Below are 16,294 nucleotides of genomic sequence, written 5' to 3'. Positions count from 1 at the left end.
CTCCGCCTCCCGGCTCTTTCCCGCGCAGCCGCTCCGGCCGCCCCGGAGGACTCAACTCGGTGGTCTTGGAGGACCCTGAATAGGGCGGTCCCAAAAAAACTTCCCGGGAGCCCCAAAATCGCCGGAAATCGTCCCAAAATGACTCTGCTGCTCCCGCAGGGCGCCCCAAGGGTTTTTCTGCTCCCCCAAACCCCCAAAGTGCCCCAAATTCCCAATAAGAGCCCCCCAATGCTGCCCCAACCCCTCCCCCCGCTTTTCTCAGTTCCTCCTGACCCAGGAACCCGCCCCTCCCCCCAAAAACACCCAAAAATCCCAAAAATAAAATAAAAAAAAAAAATCAAAAATCACCAAAATCCCGTAAAATCCCTCCACCCCCAAAAGCCCCCCAAAATTAAAAAAAATAAACCCAAAAAATCTCTCAAAATCCCCCCTAACGTCCCCAAAATTCCCCCAAACCCCGAAAATTTCCAAAATCCCCCCGAATTTCCAAAAACCTCCCCAAATCCCCAAAATCCTCCCAACCCCCCACCAAAATCCCCCAAAACCCCCCCAAAATTCAGAATTTCCCCAAATCCTCCAAAATCCCTGAAAACCCCCCCAAAATCCCCCCAATTTCCCGCCAAAATCCCCCGAAAAAATCCTAAAAATCCCCCTCAAAAAAATCTCCCCAAATTTCCCCAAATCCCCTCAAAAATCCCCCAAAATGCCCCCGAAATCCTCCCAAAAATCTCCCCAAATCCCCAAAATTTCCCCAAATCCCCCAAATCCCCCAAATTTCCCCAAATCCCCCCTAACTCCCCCCAAAAAATCCCCCAAAATCTCCCTAAGTCTCACCCAAAATCTCCCAAAATTTCCCCAAATCCGGATTTTTGGGGGGGGGTTGGGGAGGGGCGGATTTTTGGGGGGGTTGGGGAGGGGCGGCCGTCACGCTCCGGGGGGTCCCGGCGGAGATGACGTCACGGCTGCCGCCGGCGGTGACGTCACCGCGATGCTGGCGCTCTGGGGGGTCCTGGCGGCGCTGGGGGCGCTGGGGGAGGGGCGGGGTGGGGGAGGGGCCGCGACCCCCGCGCGGGAAAACGGCAGCGAGTGGGGGAGGGGCGGCGCGGCCCCGCCCCCCGCTGGGAGGTGAGGGGGGCGATTTTGGGGGGAATCGGGGCCAATTTGGGGTCTTGGGGGGGTTTTTGGGGGGGTTTGGGATTTTTTGGGGAATTTTTGGGGATTTTTTGGGGAATTTTGGGGATTTTTTGGGGGGTTTGGGGGGCTCTGTTTCTTTGGGGAGATTTCGGGATTTTTTGGCGATTTTTTGGGGGGATTTAGGGATTTTTGGGGGGTTTTAGGGGGAGTTTGGGGGGTTTGGGGGGCTCTGTTTCTTTGGGGAGATTTCGGGATTTTTTGGCGATTTTTGGGGGGGATTTGGGGATTTTTTTTGGGAGGGTTTTGGGAGAACTCGGGGAGTTTTGGGGGCAGCGGATTTTGGGCGAGTTCCGGCTGAGATTTTGGAGATTTTTTTGGAAGGGAATTTGGGCTTTTTGGGGCGATTTTGGGTGGTTTTTTTGGGGGGCATTTCAGGGGGTTAAGGGCCGGATTTTGGGGTTCATTTTTGGGGGAATTTGGGGATTTTTTGGGGTGGAAAATGGCGGGAATTTGGGCATTTTTAGGCCCCGGATTTTGGTTTTTTTTGGGTGGGTTCTGGGCGGGAAATTTGGAGATTTTTGGGGCCCGGATTTTGGGGGAATTTCGGGGCCTTATGGATGAGATCCGGGGCTCATTTTTGGGGGAGATTTTGGGGTTTTTGGGGTTTTTTTGGCGGGAGGTTTTGGGTCGGTTCCGGGTGGGATTTCAGGGATTTTTTTGGGGGCATTCTGGGGATTTTTGGGGCAGATTTGGGTGGGTCCAGGCCGGATTTTGGGGTTTTTTGAGGGGGATTTGGGTTTTTATTTTTGCCGGGATTTTGGGGTTTTTTGGGCAGGAACTTTGGGTGGTTTTTGGGGGGTGATTTTAGGATTTTTTGGGGAGGATTTTGGGGCTATTTTGGGTGTTTTATGGCTGCAGCTTTGTGTGGGTTCCAGGCAGGATTTTGGGATTTTTTTTGAGGATACTTTGGGGACATTTGGGGGGGATTTTGGTGTAATTTGGGTGATTTTGGGGTTTTTTTTTTGGGGGTTCCGGGTGGAATTTCCGGGATTTTTTGGGGACGTATTTTGGGGATATTTTTGGATGGATTTTGGGGATTCTTGGGTGGGTTCTGGGCAGAATTTCAGGGATTTTTTTGGGACATGTTTTTGGGATTTTTTGGGTGGGATCGGGGTGGGATTTGCTGGATTTTTGGGGGGGATTTTGGGGATTTTTTTGGGACATATTTTTGGGATATTTGGGTGGCATTTGGTGGTTTTTTGGGGGGATTTTGGGGCATTTTGGGCGGGTTTTTTCCGGTTTTTTTTTGTGTGGGGGTGGGGCGGGGGTCCCGCGCTGACCCCGCCCCTCCCCCCAGGCCCGTGGGGGTCCCCGGGGGGGTCCCTGGGGGGGTCCCTGGGGGTTTTGGCCGCCGCGTACCTGGGGCTGGGCCAGGTGAGATTTGGGGAAAAATTTGGGGAGGGGAGCAAAATTTGTGGTCCAAATTTGGGGCTGGGGCACCTGGGGGTGGGAACCAATGGGTGAGAGCCCGGATTTGGGGGGGGGAACCAAAATTTGGGGGGATGGGGAGCAAAATTTGGGGGTTTGGAGTCCAAATTTGGGGACCAGGAATGAAAATTTGGGGACTTGGAGTCAAAATTTGGGGGTTTGGGGTCCGAATTTGGGGGGCAGGAACCAAAATTTGGGGGGTGGGAACCAAAATTTGGGGACTGGGATCTGAATATGGGGGTGGGAACCAAAATTTGGGGGATGGGGAGCAAAATTTGGGGGGATGGGAACCAAAATTGGGGCATTTGGGGTCCGAATTTGGGGGGTGGGGTCCAAGCTTGGGGGGTGGGGAGCAAAATATGGGGGTGGGAACCAAAATTTGGGGACTGGGATCCGAATTTGGGGGCTGGGAGTGAAAATTCGGGGACTTGGAGCCAAAATTTGTGGGTCCGAACCAAAATTTGTGGGTTTGGAACCAAAATTTGGGGTTTTGGGGTCCAAATTTGGGGACCGGGAATGAAAATTTGGGGACCTGGAGCCAAAATTTGGGGGTGGGAACCAAAATTTGGGGATTTGGGGTCCGAATTTGGGCGGTGGGGTCCAAGTTTGGGGGGTGGGAATTAAAATTTGGGGACTGGGGAGCAAAATTTTGCATATTTGGAGCCAAAATTTGCGGCCCGGATACAAATTTGGGGGCTGGGAACGCAATTTGGGGCTTTGGAGTGAAAATTTGGGGTTTTAGAGGCGAAATTTGGGGCTGGGAGCCAAAATTTGGGGTTTTGCACCCAAAACCGGGGGCGGGTCCCGAATTTTGGGGGTCCCGGCCCCATTTCCGGGGGGGATGGGGGGGTGGGGCAGGCCCAGCCCCTCCCCCCGCCGCCCCCCCAAATTTCCCCCCCCCAGCCCTGCAGGACCGGAAGCGCCGAAGGATCCGGAGGGAGGCGGCGCGGAGGTGGGGGAGGGGCGGGGGGAGGTGGGGGAGGGGCGCTGGGGGAGGGGCGGGGCTATTTTGGGGGAGGGGCGGGGTTATTTTGGGGGAGGGGGCGGGGTCAGTGGGGTTGGGGGGGGTTTTGTGGGGGAGGGGCAGCCTCGAGACCCCTCCCCCCCCCCCTCAGGTTTTTTCGGGCGTCGCCCCCGGAACCCCAAAATCCCTACGGGAACCTCCCGGGTGAGTGACCCCAAAATAACCCAAAATTAACCCGAAAATAACCCCAAATTATCCCCCAAAATGTGCCAAAAAATAACCCAAAAAATAACCCCCAAAATATCCCAAAAATTCACCCAAAATCTCTACGGGAACCTCCCCTGTGAGTGACCCAAAATAACCCAAAATTGACCCAAAATCATTCCCCAAAATAATCCCGAAATAACCCGAAAATAACCCCCCAAAATAATCCAAAATAATCAAAAATATCCCAAAACTGACCCAAAAAATAACTCCCAAAATAACCCAAAATATCCCAAATAAACCCCGAAATTCCCCAAAATCCACCCAAAACATCCAAAAATCCACCCTTAATCTCCCCCAAAACCTGAAAAATACCCCAAAACGCCCCAAAACGCCCATCCTCAAACCCCCCAAAATCCCCAACCACACACTCCAAAACCCCAAAAAAATGCCCCAAACCACACAAAAACCCCCCAACCAAATCCCCCCCCCAAAAATCCCCAAATGTTTCGTTTCCCCTCCCCCTCCCCCCGCAGGCCCCTTCCCCCCCGCGGCCCCGCCCCGCCCCCCGCAGGATGAGGAGGGGGAGGGGCACGAAGGATACGAGGAGCCCGACACCGGTGAGTGGGGGCGGGGCCTGGGGGGGCGGGGCCTGGGGGGGCGGGGCCTGGGGGCGCCCCTCCCCCAACCCAAACTGACCCCTCCCCCCTCCTGCCCCTCCCCCCAGGGAGCTACGAGAACGCCCCGGCCGCGATGGGGGGAGGGGCAGGTAAGGATGGGGGAGGGGGCGGGGAAAGGGGTGGGGGAGGGGCAGGGGGAGGGGCCTTGAATAGGTGGGGGAGGGGCAGAAAAAGGGGGTGGGGGAGGGGCGGGAAAAGGGGGGGGGGAGGGGCAGGTAATGGGGGAGGGGCAAGAAAAGGGGGTGGGGGAGGGGCGGGAAAAGGGGGTGGGGGAGGGGCGGGAAAATGGTGGGGGGAGGGCAGGTAATGGGGGAGGGGCGGGAAAAAAGGATTGGGGGAGGGGCGGGAAAAGGGGTGGGGGGAGGGGCAGATAAAGGGTGGGGGAGGGGCCGGGGGGCACGGGCGGTTTAATGGTGGGGAGGGGCCGGTTAAAGGAGGGGGGGAGGGGCAGAGGAAGGGTGGGGGGGGGGAGCGCGTTCTGCCCCTCCCCCATCACCCCCTCGCCCCCAGGGGGTCCCTACGAGGCGATGGCGGCGGCGGGGGAGGGGCTGAGGGAGCCCCCCTGGAGGGGGAGGGGCGGCGACGACGGTGAGCGGGGGGAGGGGCAAAAACCATGGGGTGGGGAGGGGCTAAACTGATGGGGGAGGGGCTAAATGGGGTGGGAGGGGCAAAACGGGGTGGGGCAAAATGAACGGGGAGGGGCAAATTTGGGTGGGGGAGGGGCTTATTGGGGTAGGGGAGGGGCTTATCGGGGTGGGCGGGGCAAATTGGAGTGGGAAGGGGCTTATTGGGATGGGGGAGGGGCTTATCGGGGTGGGCGGGGCAAATTGGGTGGGGGAGGGGCTTATCGGGGTGGGCAGGGCAAATTGGGGTGGGGGAGGGGTGAATTTTGGGGGGAGGGGCTGTTTGGGGTGGGGGGAGGGGCTCCCCACTGACCCCGCCCCTCTCCCCGCAGACTCCGCCTCCTACGAGAACATGGAGGCGCCGCTCGGATGAGCCCCGCCCCCACCCCGCTGTGGCCCCTCCCCCATCTCACTGTGGCCCCGCCCCCCACCCCAGTCCGCCCCTCCCCCACTCACAGAAATCACGAAATAAAAAAGAATTTTGGGTTTTTTTGTACAAAATCGGGATTGGTGTTAAACTGGGGGGGTCCCGGGGGGGCTCAGGTGAGCTCAGCCAGGTGAGGCCGCACAGGTGAGCCCAGGTGATCTCAGATGAGCTCAGGTGAGGTTCAGGTGAGCTCAGCCAGGTAAGTTTAGCCCAGGTGAGCTCAAGTCAGGCTCAGGTGAGTTCAGGTGAGGTTCAGGTGAGCTCAGGTGAGCCCAGGTAAGGCTCAGGTGAAGCTCAGGGAGAACGCTCGGTACCCCAGGTTGGTGAAGCTCAGGTGAGCCCAGGTAAGCCCAGCCCAGGTGAGCTCAGGTGAGCCCAGGTGTGCCCAGGTAAGCCCAGGTGTGCCCAAGTGAGCTCAGGTGAGCCCAGCCCAGGTGAGCTCAGGCCAGGCTCAGGTGAGCCCAGGTGTGCCCAGGTGTGCCCAGGTGAGCTCAGGTGAGCCCAGCCCAGGTGAGCTCAGATGAGGTTCAGGTGAGCCCAGGTGTGCCCAGGTGAGCTCAGGTGTGCCCGAGCCCAGGTGAGCCCAGGTGAGGTGAGCTCAGGTGAGCCCAGGTGCTCTCAGGTGAAGCTCAGGGAGAACGCTCGGTACCCCAGGTTGGTGAACACGTCGATCTTGGGGCTGTTCCCGGCCACCGTCAGAACCTGCGGGAGGGGCGGGGTCAGGACACGCCCACCCGGCCACGCCCACCTGGATGCAGCCCTTCAAACTCCACCCACTTACCCACAAGCCACTCCCTCTCGTTAAGCCACGCCCACTTTGCAAGCCAGCCCTGGCCACGCCCTAATGGCCACGCCCATCCCAGGTGTGTGTCCCCAGGTGTCCCCAGGTGTATCCCAGGTGCTGTCACAGGTGTCCCCAGGTGTATCCCAGGTGTGCCCAGGTGTCCCCAGGTGTATCCCAGGTGTGTCACAGGTGTCCCCAGGTGTGTCCCAGGTGTCCCCAGGTGTATCCCAGGTGTCCCAGGTGTCCCAGGTGTGTCCCAGGTGTGCCCAGGTGTGCCCAGGTGTGTCCCAAGTGTCCCCAGGTGTGTCCCAGGTGTGCCCAGGTGTGCCCAGGTGTGTCCCAGGTGTCCCCAGGTGTGTCCCAGGTGTCCCCAGGTGTACCCCAGGTGTGTCCCAGGTGTCCCCAGGTGTGCCCAGGTGTCCCCAGGTGTGCCCAGGTGTGTCCCAGGTGTCCCCAGGTGTCCCCAGGTGTGTCCCAGGTGTGCCCAGGTGTGTTTACCTGTACCCAGGTGTGCTCACCTGGTGCTCAGGTGAGCGCGGGTGCAGGCAGAGGCTCCTGAGCGCGGGGGGCGACACCGGCACCCTCCCCCGCACGTCCCCGCTCAGCTGCAGCAGGTGAAGGGCGGGGCCGACCCCGCCCGAGAGCACCTGGGGGGGAACGGGGTCACTGGGGGGGGCTGGGGGGGCTGGGTTATACTGGGAGGGACTGGGAGGGAACTGGGGGGCACTGGGATGGGATTGGGTTATACTGGGAAGAAACTGGGCTATACTGGTTTGTAGTGGGAGGGACTGGGAGGGCATTCGGAGGGACTGGGACAAACTGGGAGGGAATTGGTTTATACTGGGATGGACTGGGACAGACTGGGGTCAAACTGGGAGAGATCCAGGTTATACTGGGAGTGGTCTGGGTTATACTGGTTTGTACTGGGAGGGATCTGGGGGGCACTGGGATGGACTGGGAGGGACTGGGACAAACTGGGAGGGAACTGGTTTATACTGGGAGTGACAGGGATCAAACTGGGAGGGAACTGGGAGGGAACTGGAACTGGGAACCGGTCCGTCCTGGTTTATACTGGTTTGAACCAGTCCATACTGATTTGAACTGGTTTACACTGGTTTGGACCGGTCTGTACTGGTTTGTACTGGTTTATACTAGTTTACACTGGTTTGAACTGGTCCATACTGGTCTATACTGGTCTGTACTGGTTTACACTGGTTTGGACCGGTCCATACTGGTTTATACTGGTCCCTACTGGTCTATACTGGTGTGCACTGGTTTGAACTGGTCTGCACTGGTTTGAACTGGTCCCTACTGGTTTATACTGGTCCATACTGGTTTGTACTGGTCCCTACTGGTCTATACCGGTCCATACTGGTCCCTACTGGTCCGTACTGGTCTATACCGGTCCATACTGGTTTATACTGGTCCGTACTGGTTTCCGGGCTCACCATGTCCTGGTGGAAGAGGGCGTGGTGCTGGGGGTGGGGCAGCGGGAACACCGTGGTCGGGGTCCCGGAGCGCAGGTGCCACAGCGTGAGGGCGGGGCCGCCGCCGCACACCTGGGGAAGGGGCGGGGTCACACCCGGGCACGCCCACAACATCCACACCAGCCCCGCCCACTCCCTTCAGCCCTGCCCCTTCCTTTGGCCCCTCCCGCTGCAGCCCTGGCCCCACCCCCTTCCCCTTTTGGCCCCCCCCTCCCTCCCCCCCTTTGCCCCTCCCAGCCCATTGCCCCGCCCTCACTCAATCCCCCTTTCCTTCAGCCCCCTCCCATCCACCCTGGCCCCTCCCATCCCCCAGCCCACCCCTTCTCCATAAATCCCCCCCTTTTCAGCCCCCTCCACTTTCGAGGTCCCTCCCCTTTTCCTTCAGCCCTGCCCCCTCCTATCCACCCTGGCCCCTCCCACTCCCCTCAGCCCCACCCCCTCACTCCATTGCCTGGCCATAATCCCCACCCTTTTCAGCCCCGCCCCCAAGCCCCCCCCTCACCACCCGGGCCCCCCCTCAGGCCCCGCCCCTCACCATTTCTTCCCCCCCCCCACCCCCCCCCACATCACCTCCGTGGCCCCGCCCCCTTTAGCCCCCCTCACAATCCAGTCGCTCTCAGTGGCCCCCCCCCTTAGCCCCGCCCTCACCATCCCGCCCCTCAGTGGCGCCCCCGTTAGCCCCGCCCCCCCCCATCCAGTCGCTCAGTAGCCCCGCCCCCTCAGGCCCCGCCCCTCACCATCCAGTCGCTCTCACGGCCTGCTTTAGCCCCCTCACCACCACTCCCCCAGGGCCCCCCCCTTTAGCCCCCCCCCCTCACCATCCAGTCGCTCGTGCCCCGCCTGCGCCCCGCCCCCCCACATCCAGTCGCTCTCAGTGGCCCCGCCCCCTCAGGCCCCCTACCCCGCCACTCACCATCCAGTCGCTCTCAGTGGCCCCGCCCCCTCAGGGTTCCCCCCGCCCCCTTTAGCCCCGCCCCTCACCATCCAGTCGCTCAGTGGCCCCGCCCTCTTAGGCCCCGCCCCTCACCATCCAGTCGCTCTCAGTGGCCAGGCACCGGATCCACTTGCCCAGCTGGGGCCGGCTGCACTCCTACAACCAGTTAGAGACCAGTTAGAGACCGGTACGGACCAGTACGGACCAGTTAGAGACCAGTATGGACCAGTATAAACCAGTTAGAGACCAGTTAGAGACCGGACCAGTACGGACCAGTATGGACCAGTTAGAGACCGGTACGGACCAGTATGGACCAGTTAGAAACCGGTATGGACCAGCACGGACCAGTATGGACCAGTATAAATTCCCCCCCAGTCCCTCCCAGTCTGTCCCAGCCGCTCCCAGTATAAACCAGTATATGCCAGTCCATCCCAGTTCCCTCCCAGTCCCTCCCAGTATATCCCAGTATAACCCAGTATAACCCGGTCAGTCCATCCCAGTATAACCCAACCCCCTCCCAGTCCCTCCCAGTCCATCCCAGTATAACCCAACCCCCTCCCAGCTCCATCCCAATATAACCCAGTATAACACAGTATATCCCAGTATAACCCAGTCCATCCCAGTCCATCCCAGTCCCCCCCAGTTCCATCCCAGTATAACCCAACCCCCTCCCAGTTCCATCCCAGTATATCCCAGTATAACCCAGTCCATCCCAGTCCATCCCAGTCCCTCCCAGTCCATCCCAGTATAACCCAACCCCCTCCCAGTTCCATCCCAGTATAACCCAGTCCATCCCAGTACATCCCAGTGCCCACCTGGTATTTGTGCACCTCGATCAGCTGCACCTGGGAGCCCGTCCGGAGATCTGCGGGATTGGGGCACTTTGGGGCACTTTCGGGGACTTTGGGGAATTTCAGGGAATTTGGGGAATTTCAGGGGAATTTGGGGCCACATTTTGGGGTAAATTGTACAGGATTTCGGGGCGATTCGGGAGCGGATCTGGGGTGATTTTGGGGTAAGTTCTGGGGCTGGATTTTGGGGTAAAACTTGGGGGATTTTGGAGTGAATTTCAGGGAGATTTCGGGAGACTTTGGGGCTGCATTTTGGGGTGATTTTAGAGGAATTTTGGGGTGGATTCCGAGGGATTTTCAGGTGGATTTTGGGGCGATTATGGAGATGGATTTTGGGGTAAATTCTGAGTGATTCTGGGGCTGGATTTTGGGGTAAAGGTTGGGGGATTTTGGGGTGACTTGGGGAGATTTTGGGGCTGGATTTTGGGGTGATTTTATGGGAATTTTGGGGTGGATTTTCGGGGTGTACTTGGGGGTAATTTCAGGTAAATTTTGGGGTGGATTTCAGGGTGATTTTAGGGTGGATTTCGCTGTAATTTTGGGGCTGATTTTGGGGGTGGGTTTTGGGGTGAATTTGGGCGATTTTGGGGTCCCCACTCACCCCAGAGGCGCACAGTGCAGGGGTTTGGGGGTTGATTTTGGGGCGAATTTCAGGGATTTTGGGCTGGATTTTGGGGTTATTTCGGACTGGAATTTTTGGAGCGCGTTTGGGGTGGATGTGGGGGTAGTTTTGGGGTAATTTCGGGGCGTTTTGGGCTCACCCCAGAGGCGCACGGTGCCGTCCTCGCCGCCCGAGAGCACCTGGGGCAGCTGCTCCCTGAGCGCCACCACGTGCACCAGGTCCTGGTGCCCGCGCAGCTCGTGCTGCCGCAGAGACCAAAAACGCCGCAAATCGCCCAAAACCGCCGCAAAACAGCCGCTAAACAGCCCCAAATCCTGCCCCAAAACCTGCCCCAAAACCGCCACAAAACACCGCAAATTGCCCCAAAACCTGCCCCAAAACCTGCCCCAAAATCATCACAAATCGCCCCAAAACCGCCGCTAAACAGCCCCAAATCCTGCCCCAAAACTGCCACAAAAACACCGCAAATTGCCCCAAAACCTGCCCCAAAACCTGCCCCAAAACCGCCACAAAACCTTCCCCAAAACCGCCACAAATTGCCCCAAATCCTGCCCCAAAACAGCCGCTAAAACCTTCCCCAAAACCGCCACAAAACAGCCCCAAAACCGCCACAAATTGCCCCAAAACCTGCCCCAAAACCGCCACTAAAACCTTCCCCAAAACCTGCCCCAAAACCGCCACAAATCGCCCCAAAACCGCCACAAAACAGCCCCAAAATCATCACAAATGGCCCCAAATCCTGCCCCAAAACAGCTGCTAAAACCTTCCACAAATCCTGCCCCAAAATCGCCACTAAAACCTTCCCCAAAACCGCCACAAATCGCCCCAAAATCGCCACTAAAACCTTCCCCAAAACCACCACTAATCGCCCCAAAACCCTCCCAAAATCATCCCCAAAACTGCCCCAAAATCACCCCCAAAACCACCCCAAAATTTACCCCAGAACCGCCCCAAAACCACCCCCTAAAACCTTCCCCAAAACTGCCGGTAATCACCCCAAAACCTTCCCTGAAATTGCCCCAAAACCATCCCAAAATCATCCCCAAAACTGCCACAGAACTACCCCCAAAACCGCCCCAAAATCGCCACAAGTAACCCCAAAACTGCCCCAAAATCACCCCTAAAACCTCCCCAAAATCGCCACAAGTAACCCCAAAACCGCCCCAAAATCACCCCTAAAACCTCCCAAAAATCGCCACAAATTGCCCCGAAACTGCCCCCCAAAACCACCCCAAAACCTGCCCCAGAACCCCCCACATCACCCCGATACCCAATCTCCCCCGAACCTCCTCAAATTCCCAAATTCCCCAATCCCCGTAAATTTCCCCCAAATCCCTCGGACCCCCTCAAACCCCCGGAATTTGCCCAAACCCCCGGAATTTGCCCCAAACCCCCGGAATTTGCCCAAAATCCCCGGAATTTGCCCCCAGTTCCCCGCCACGGTGAAGGCGCCGCTCTCCAGGTCCCCCAAACCCCAAACCCCCGGAATTTGCCCCAAAATCCCCGGAATTTGCCCAAAACCCCCGGAATTTGCCCCCAGAAGCCCCCAGGCCCCCCAAACCCGAATTTGCCCAAACCCCGGAATTTGCCCAAAATCCCCGGATTTTGCCCAAAATCCCCGGATTTTGCCCCAGTTCCCGCTCACGGTGAAGGCGCCGCTCTCCAGGTCCCCCAAACCCCCGGAATTTGCCCCAAACCCCCAAAATGCCAAACCCGGAATTTGCCAGCTCACGAAGGCGCCCCTCAAACCCCGGAATTTGCCCAGAACCCCCGGAATTTGCCCAAAACCCCGGAATTTGCCCAAAACCCCCGGATTTTGCCCCAGATTCCCGCTCACGGTGAAGGCGCCGCTCTCCAGGTCCAGCACGCGCACGGCGCCGTCCCCGCCCGCCAGCGCCACCCAGTGGTCCTGAGGGGGAATTGCAGTCTGGGGGAGCAATTCCCACAGAAATCCCCCAAAACACCCCAAAAACACCCCCAAAAATCCTCCCGAAAATACCCCCCAAAAATCCTCCCAAACCCTCCCCAAAAATCCCCCAAAAACCCTCCCAAAAATCCTCCCAAACTCTCCCCAAAAATCCCCCCAAAAATTCTGCCAAACCCTCCCCAAACCCCTCCGCAAAATCCTCCCAAACCCTCCCCAAAATCCCCCCAAAAATCCTCCAAAACCCGCCCAAAAATACCTCCAAATCCCCCCCAAAATCCTCCCCAAAATTCCCCAAAAATCCACCCCGCAGTCCTGAGGGGAACACCGGGCTGGGGAGGGGGCAAATCCCAAAAAATCCCCCCAAAATCCGCCAAAATTTACCCCAAAATCCCCCCGAAATCCACCCAAAAATCCCCCCCAGAATTTCCCCCAGAAATTCTCCCAAAAATTTTCTCCCGAAATCTCCCAAAAATCCCTCTGAGCCCCCCGAAAATTGCCCAAAATCCCCCCCATCTTCGGGGTTCCTTGGGGAAGGTTTTGGGGCAGGGGGGGGAAGGATTTTGGGGGGATTTCAAGGGCTGTGGTGGATTTGGGGGTTTTTTGGGGCAGGTTTTGGGGTGGATTTGGGGGATTTTGGGGCCTCTCTCACCCTCTGGTTCACCTCCAGCCTGTTTTGGGGTGGATTTTGGGGCATTGTAGGGAGATTTTTGGGGATTTTGGGGCAGTTTTTGGGGCAGGTTTTGGGTGTATTTGGGGCAGTTTTTGGGGTGTATTTGGGGTGTATTCGGGGCAGGTTTTTGGGGATTTTGGGGTTTTTTGGGGCAGATTTTGGGGCAGGTTTTTGGGGTGTATTTGGGGTGTTTTGGGGCAGATTTTTGGGGTGGATTTGGGGCAGTTTCTGGGGTGTATTTGGGGGATTTTGGGGCAGATTTTGGGGCGGATTTCAGGCAGGTTTTGGGGTGTATTTGGGGTGTATTCGGGGCAGGTTTTGGGGCGGATTTGGGGGATTTTGGGGCAGGTTTTGGGGCGGATTTGGGGGATTTTGGGGCAGGTTTTGGGGCGGATTTGGGGGATTTTGGGGCCTCTCTCACCCTCTGGTTCACCTCCAGCCCGTTGATCTCCGGCACCTCCAGGCTGCTCCTGGGGGGGGAGGGGCGGATTTGGGGGGCTCCCAACCCCCCCCGACCCCCAACCCCCCCCGAGCTCGGGGGGACCCAAAAAACCCCAAACCACCCAAAAATCCCCCCAAAATCCCCCAAAACCTCCCCAAAAATGCCCAAAACCCAAAAAATCCCAACCACCCCCCCAAAAACCCAAAACTTCCAAAAAAAACCCCAGAAATGCCCCAAACCTCCCAACCCCCCCCCAGAAATGCCCAAAAAACAAAGAAACCGCCCCAAAAAATTCCAAACTCCCCAAAATCCCCCAAACCCGAAAAAAACGGGAAAAACCCCAAAACTCCCCAAAATCCTCGGCCCCAAAAATCCTCAAAATTCCCAAACTCCCCAAAAACCCCAAAATCCTCAAAACCCCCCAAAAAACCCCAAAATGCCCCAAATCCCAAAAATCCCCAAAAACCCCAAAATTCTCCAAAATAGCCCCAAACCACGGAAAAACTCCAAAATCCCCAAAATCCGTAAGAAACCCAAAACCTCCCAAAAAGAACCAAAGCCCCCCAAAAACCCCAAAAATCCTCAAATCTCCCCAAAAACCCCAAACCCCTCCAAAACCCCAAAACTCCAAAACATCCCAAAATCCGAAGAAAACCCCAAAAAACCCCAAAATCCCCAAACCCCCAGAATCCCCCAAAAAGCCCCAAAATGCCCAAATTTGGGGTTTTTACCTGCAGGGCGGGCGCCGCGTCCAGAGCTCCCGGCAGCCCTGGGGGATTTGGGGGGACAATTTGGGGATTTTTGGTGAATTTGGGGTGGGAAGGGGGGTTTGGGGTTTTTGGGGAGAGTTGAGCGGTTTTGGGGAATTCTTGGGGTTCTTTGGGTGGATTTGGGTTGATTTTGGGGTTTTTAAGGGAAATTTTGGGGGTTTTCAGGGGAGTTTTGGGTGAATTTCGGGCGTTTTTGGGGCGAGCTCTGGGACGTTTTTCGGGCGCACTTTGGGGATGTTTCCGAGGTGGTTTTTGGGGTGAATTTTGGGTATTTTAGGGATTATCCCAGGGATATTTCTGGGGTGGATTTCAAGTATTTCAGGGGTATTTTTGGGGTGAATTTTGGGACATTTTGGGGGTTATTTTTGGGATATTTCAGTGATATTTTCAGGATATATCTGGGATATTTCTGGGTGATTTTTGGGGTGAATTTGGGATATTTCAGGATATTTTTTGGTCCCACCTTGTGGCCCAGCTCGGCCCAGATTTCGGGTGATTTTTGGGGTTTTTAGGGTGAATTTTGGGGGGTATTTTTGGGGATATTTCAGGGATATTTTCAGGGTATATTTGGGACATTTCAGGGATAATTTTGGGGTGATTTTTGGGGTGAATTCGGGGTATTTCGGGTCCCACCTTGCGGCCCAGCTCGGCCCAGATTTCGGGTGAATTTTGGGATGTATTTGGAACATTTCAGGGGTTATTTTTGAGGATATTTCCGAGACATTTCTGGGACACATTTGGGGTATTTTTGGGGTGAATTTGGGCCATTTTGGGTTTGTTTTCAGTCCCACCTTGCGGCCCAGCTCGGCCCAGCCCCAGCCCCGGATTTCGCCGTCGCTGCCGCTCAGGAGGAGCCGCTCGGTCGAGGCCAAGGAATAAACGGGGCCCGAGTGCCCGCCGGCTGCACCAGTGCAGACCAGTATAAACCAGTATGGACCAGTACGGACCGGTATAAACCAGTACAGACCAGTATGGACCAGTACAGACCAGTATAAACCAGTATGGACCAGTACGGACCGGTATAAACCAGTACAGACCAGTATGGACCAGTACGGACCGGTATAAACCAGTATGGACCAGTGCAAACCAGTATGGACCAGTATGGACCGGTATGGACCAGTATAAACAGTACAGACCAGTATGGACCAGTACGGACCGGTATAAACCAGTATGGACCGGTACAGACCAGTATGGACCAGTACAGACCAGTATAACCAGTATAAACTAGTACAGACCAGTATAAACCAGTTCAATCCCAGTCCATCCCAGTGCCCCCCAATTCCTTCCCAGTACAAACCAGTAACCCCAATGCCCCCATTAACCCCTCCCAGTATAAACCAGTTCAATCCCAGTTCCATCCCAATGGTCCCCAATCCCCTCCCAGTTTATCCCAGTATAACCCAGTAACCCCAAATCCCCCATTAACCCCTCCCAGTCCATCCCGGTATAAACCAGTTCAATCCCAGTCCCCTCCCAGTTTATCCCAGTTTATCCCAGTAACCCCAAATCCCCATTTAACCCCCCCCCAATTCTCTCCCAGTCCCTCCCAGTATAACCCAGTCCATCCCAGTCCCCATTCCCCCCCCCGTGTCCTCGCCGCCTCACCCCTGAGCACGTTCAGCGGCCTCCGGTTCTCCTCCTTGGCCTCGGCGCTGAGCGCGGCCGAGAGCCTGCGGGGAGAGCGCCGCGTCACCGGAACCGCCGCAATCCGCCCCAGTTCACCGCCCCCGCCCGCCCGGCCGCGCCGCCTGTCGCGACAGCGCTACCCGAATATCGCGATCTCGCCGAAGTCGTTGGCGGCCGCCAGGAAGCGCCCGCACGGGGCCGCGCTCTGCGCCAGCACCGACACGTGCAGCAGCTGCCGCGCGCGCCGCACGCCGCCCGCCGACGACATGACGTCACCGGCCGCGACGGGGGGCGCCGCCGATCGCGATAGTGACGTCACGAGCCGCGCGCGGCCGCCGCGCCCGGTACCGGCGGCAAAATGGCGGCGCGCCGTGAGGGGGCGCGCGGCGATGACGTCGAAGGCGGAGCGACTGCGCGCCGCTTCCGGCCCGCGCGGGGCACGCCGGGAGTTGTGGTCTCGCCCCCTTTTCCGCCGGAAGTATCCCGACGGAGCTTCCGGTCAGCGCGGGGCACGCCGGGAGTTGTGGTCTCGCCTCCAACCGCCGGAAGTGCTCTGATAAAGCTTCCGGTCAGCGCGGGGTACGCCGGGAGTCGTGGTCTCGCCCGCTTTTCCGCCGGAAGTACCTCGACGGAGCTTCCGGTCTGCGCGGAGCACGCCGGG

The 16,294-nt window shown here is 57.7% G+C and overlaps 2 protein-coding genes across 3 annotated transcripts; one reads left to right on the top strand and one right to left on the bottom strand.

Annotated features, from left to right (window-relative positions):
* The first annotated feature begins 950 nt into the window (after positions 1-950).
* LOC115917094 (5'-3' exoribonuclease 2-like) lies at positions 951-5,582 on the top strand. Its single transcript, XM_030970824.1, has 7 exons — positions 951-1,125; positions 3,526-3,574; positions 3,738-3,790; positions 4,327-4,410; positions 4,518-4,559; positions 4,981-5,058; positions 5,426-5,582. Exons 1-7 carry the CDS (start codon positions 951-953, stop codon positions 5,464-5,466), a joined length of 522 nt encoding a protein of 173 aa, XP_030826684.1. The 3' UTR covers positions 5,467-5,582.
* A 528-nt stretch (positions 5,583-6,110) lies between these two features.
* On the bottom strand, positions 6,111-16,013 carry THOC6 (THO complex 6). Of its 2 annotated transcripts, XM_030970832.1 has the most exons (12): positions 15,774-16,013; positions 15,613-15,677; positions 14,799-14,908; positions 13,969-14,006; positions 13,217-13,265; positions 12,036-12,107; positions 10,338-10,440; positions 9,541-9,590; positions 8,819-8,881; positions 7,753-7,863; positions 6,823-6,951; positions 6,111-6,222 (listed from the first exon to the last, which is right to left on the bottom strand). In XM_030970832.1, exons 1-12 carry the CDS (start codon positions 15,899-15,901, stop codon positions 6,139-6,141), a joined length of 1,002 nt encoding a protein of 333 aa, XP_030826692.1. In that variant the 5' UTR covers positions 15,902-16,013; the 3' UTR covers positions 6,111-6,138. The 2 variants fall into 2 exon arrangements, with proteins under 2 accessions (XP_030826692.1, XP_030826693.1); XM_030970833.1 differs by lacking the exon at positions 6,823-6,951.
* Between the last annotated feature and the right edge of the window lie 281 nt (positions 16,014-16,294).

The sequence above is a fragment of the Camarhynchus parvulus genome, unplaced genomic scaffold, assembly GCF_901933205.1.
Source record: "Camarhynchus parvulus unplaced genomic scaffold, STF_HiC, whole genome shotgun sequence".
NCBI classification, from domain to species: Eukaryota; Metazoa; Chordata; class Aves; order Passeriformes; family Thraupidae; genus Camarhynchus; species Camarhynchus parvulus.
Note: the sequence above shows the minus strand (reverse complement) of the source record. Positions and strands in the feature narration are given on the sequence as shown.

What these genes read in the sequence shown, in the direction of transcription:
- LOC115917094 (XM_030970824.1), top strand. Translation starts at nt 951, where the DNA reads ATGACGTCACGGCTGCCGCCGGCGGTGACGTCACCGCGATGCTGGCGC. An exon ending in GCCCCGCCCCCCGCTGGGAG is followed by an intron (nt 1,126 to 3,525) that starts GTGAGGGGGGCG and finishes TCCCCCCCCCAG; the next exon opens with CCCTGCAGGACCGGAAGCGC. An exon ending in ATACGAGGAGCCCGACACCG is followed by an intron (nt 4,411 to 4,517) that starts GTGAGTGGGGGC and finishes CCCTCCCCCCAG; the next exon opens with GGAGCTACGAGAACGCCCCG.
- THOC6 (XM_030970832.1), bottom strand. Translation starts at nt 15,901, where the DNA reads ATGTCGTCGGCGGGCGGCGTGCGGCGCGCGCGGCAGCTGCTGCACGTG. An exon ending in GGCTGGAGGTGAACCAGAGG is followed by an intron (nt 12,108 to 13,216) that starts GTGAGAGAGGCC and finishes ATTCCCCCTCAG; the next exon opens with GACCACTGGGTGGCGCTGGC. An exon ending in CGGCACCGTGCGCCTCTGGG is followed by an intron (nt 9,591 to 10,337) that starts GTGAGCCCAAAA and finishes CCAATCCCGCAG; the next exon opens with ATCTCCGGACGGGCTCCCAG.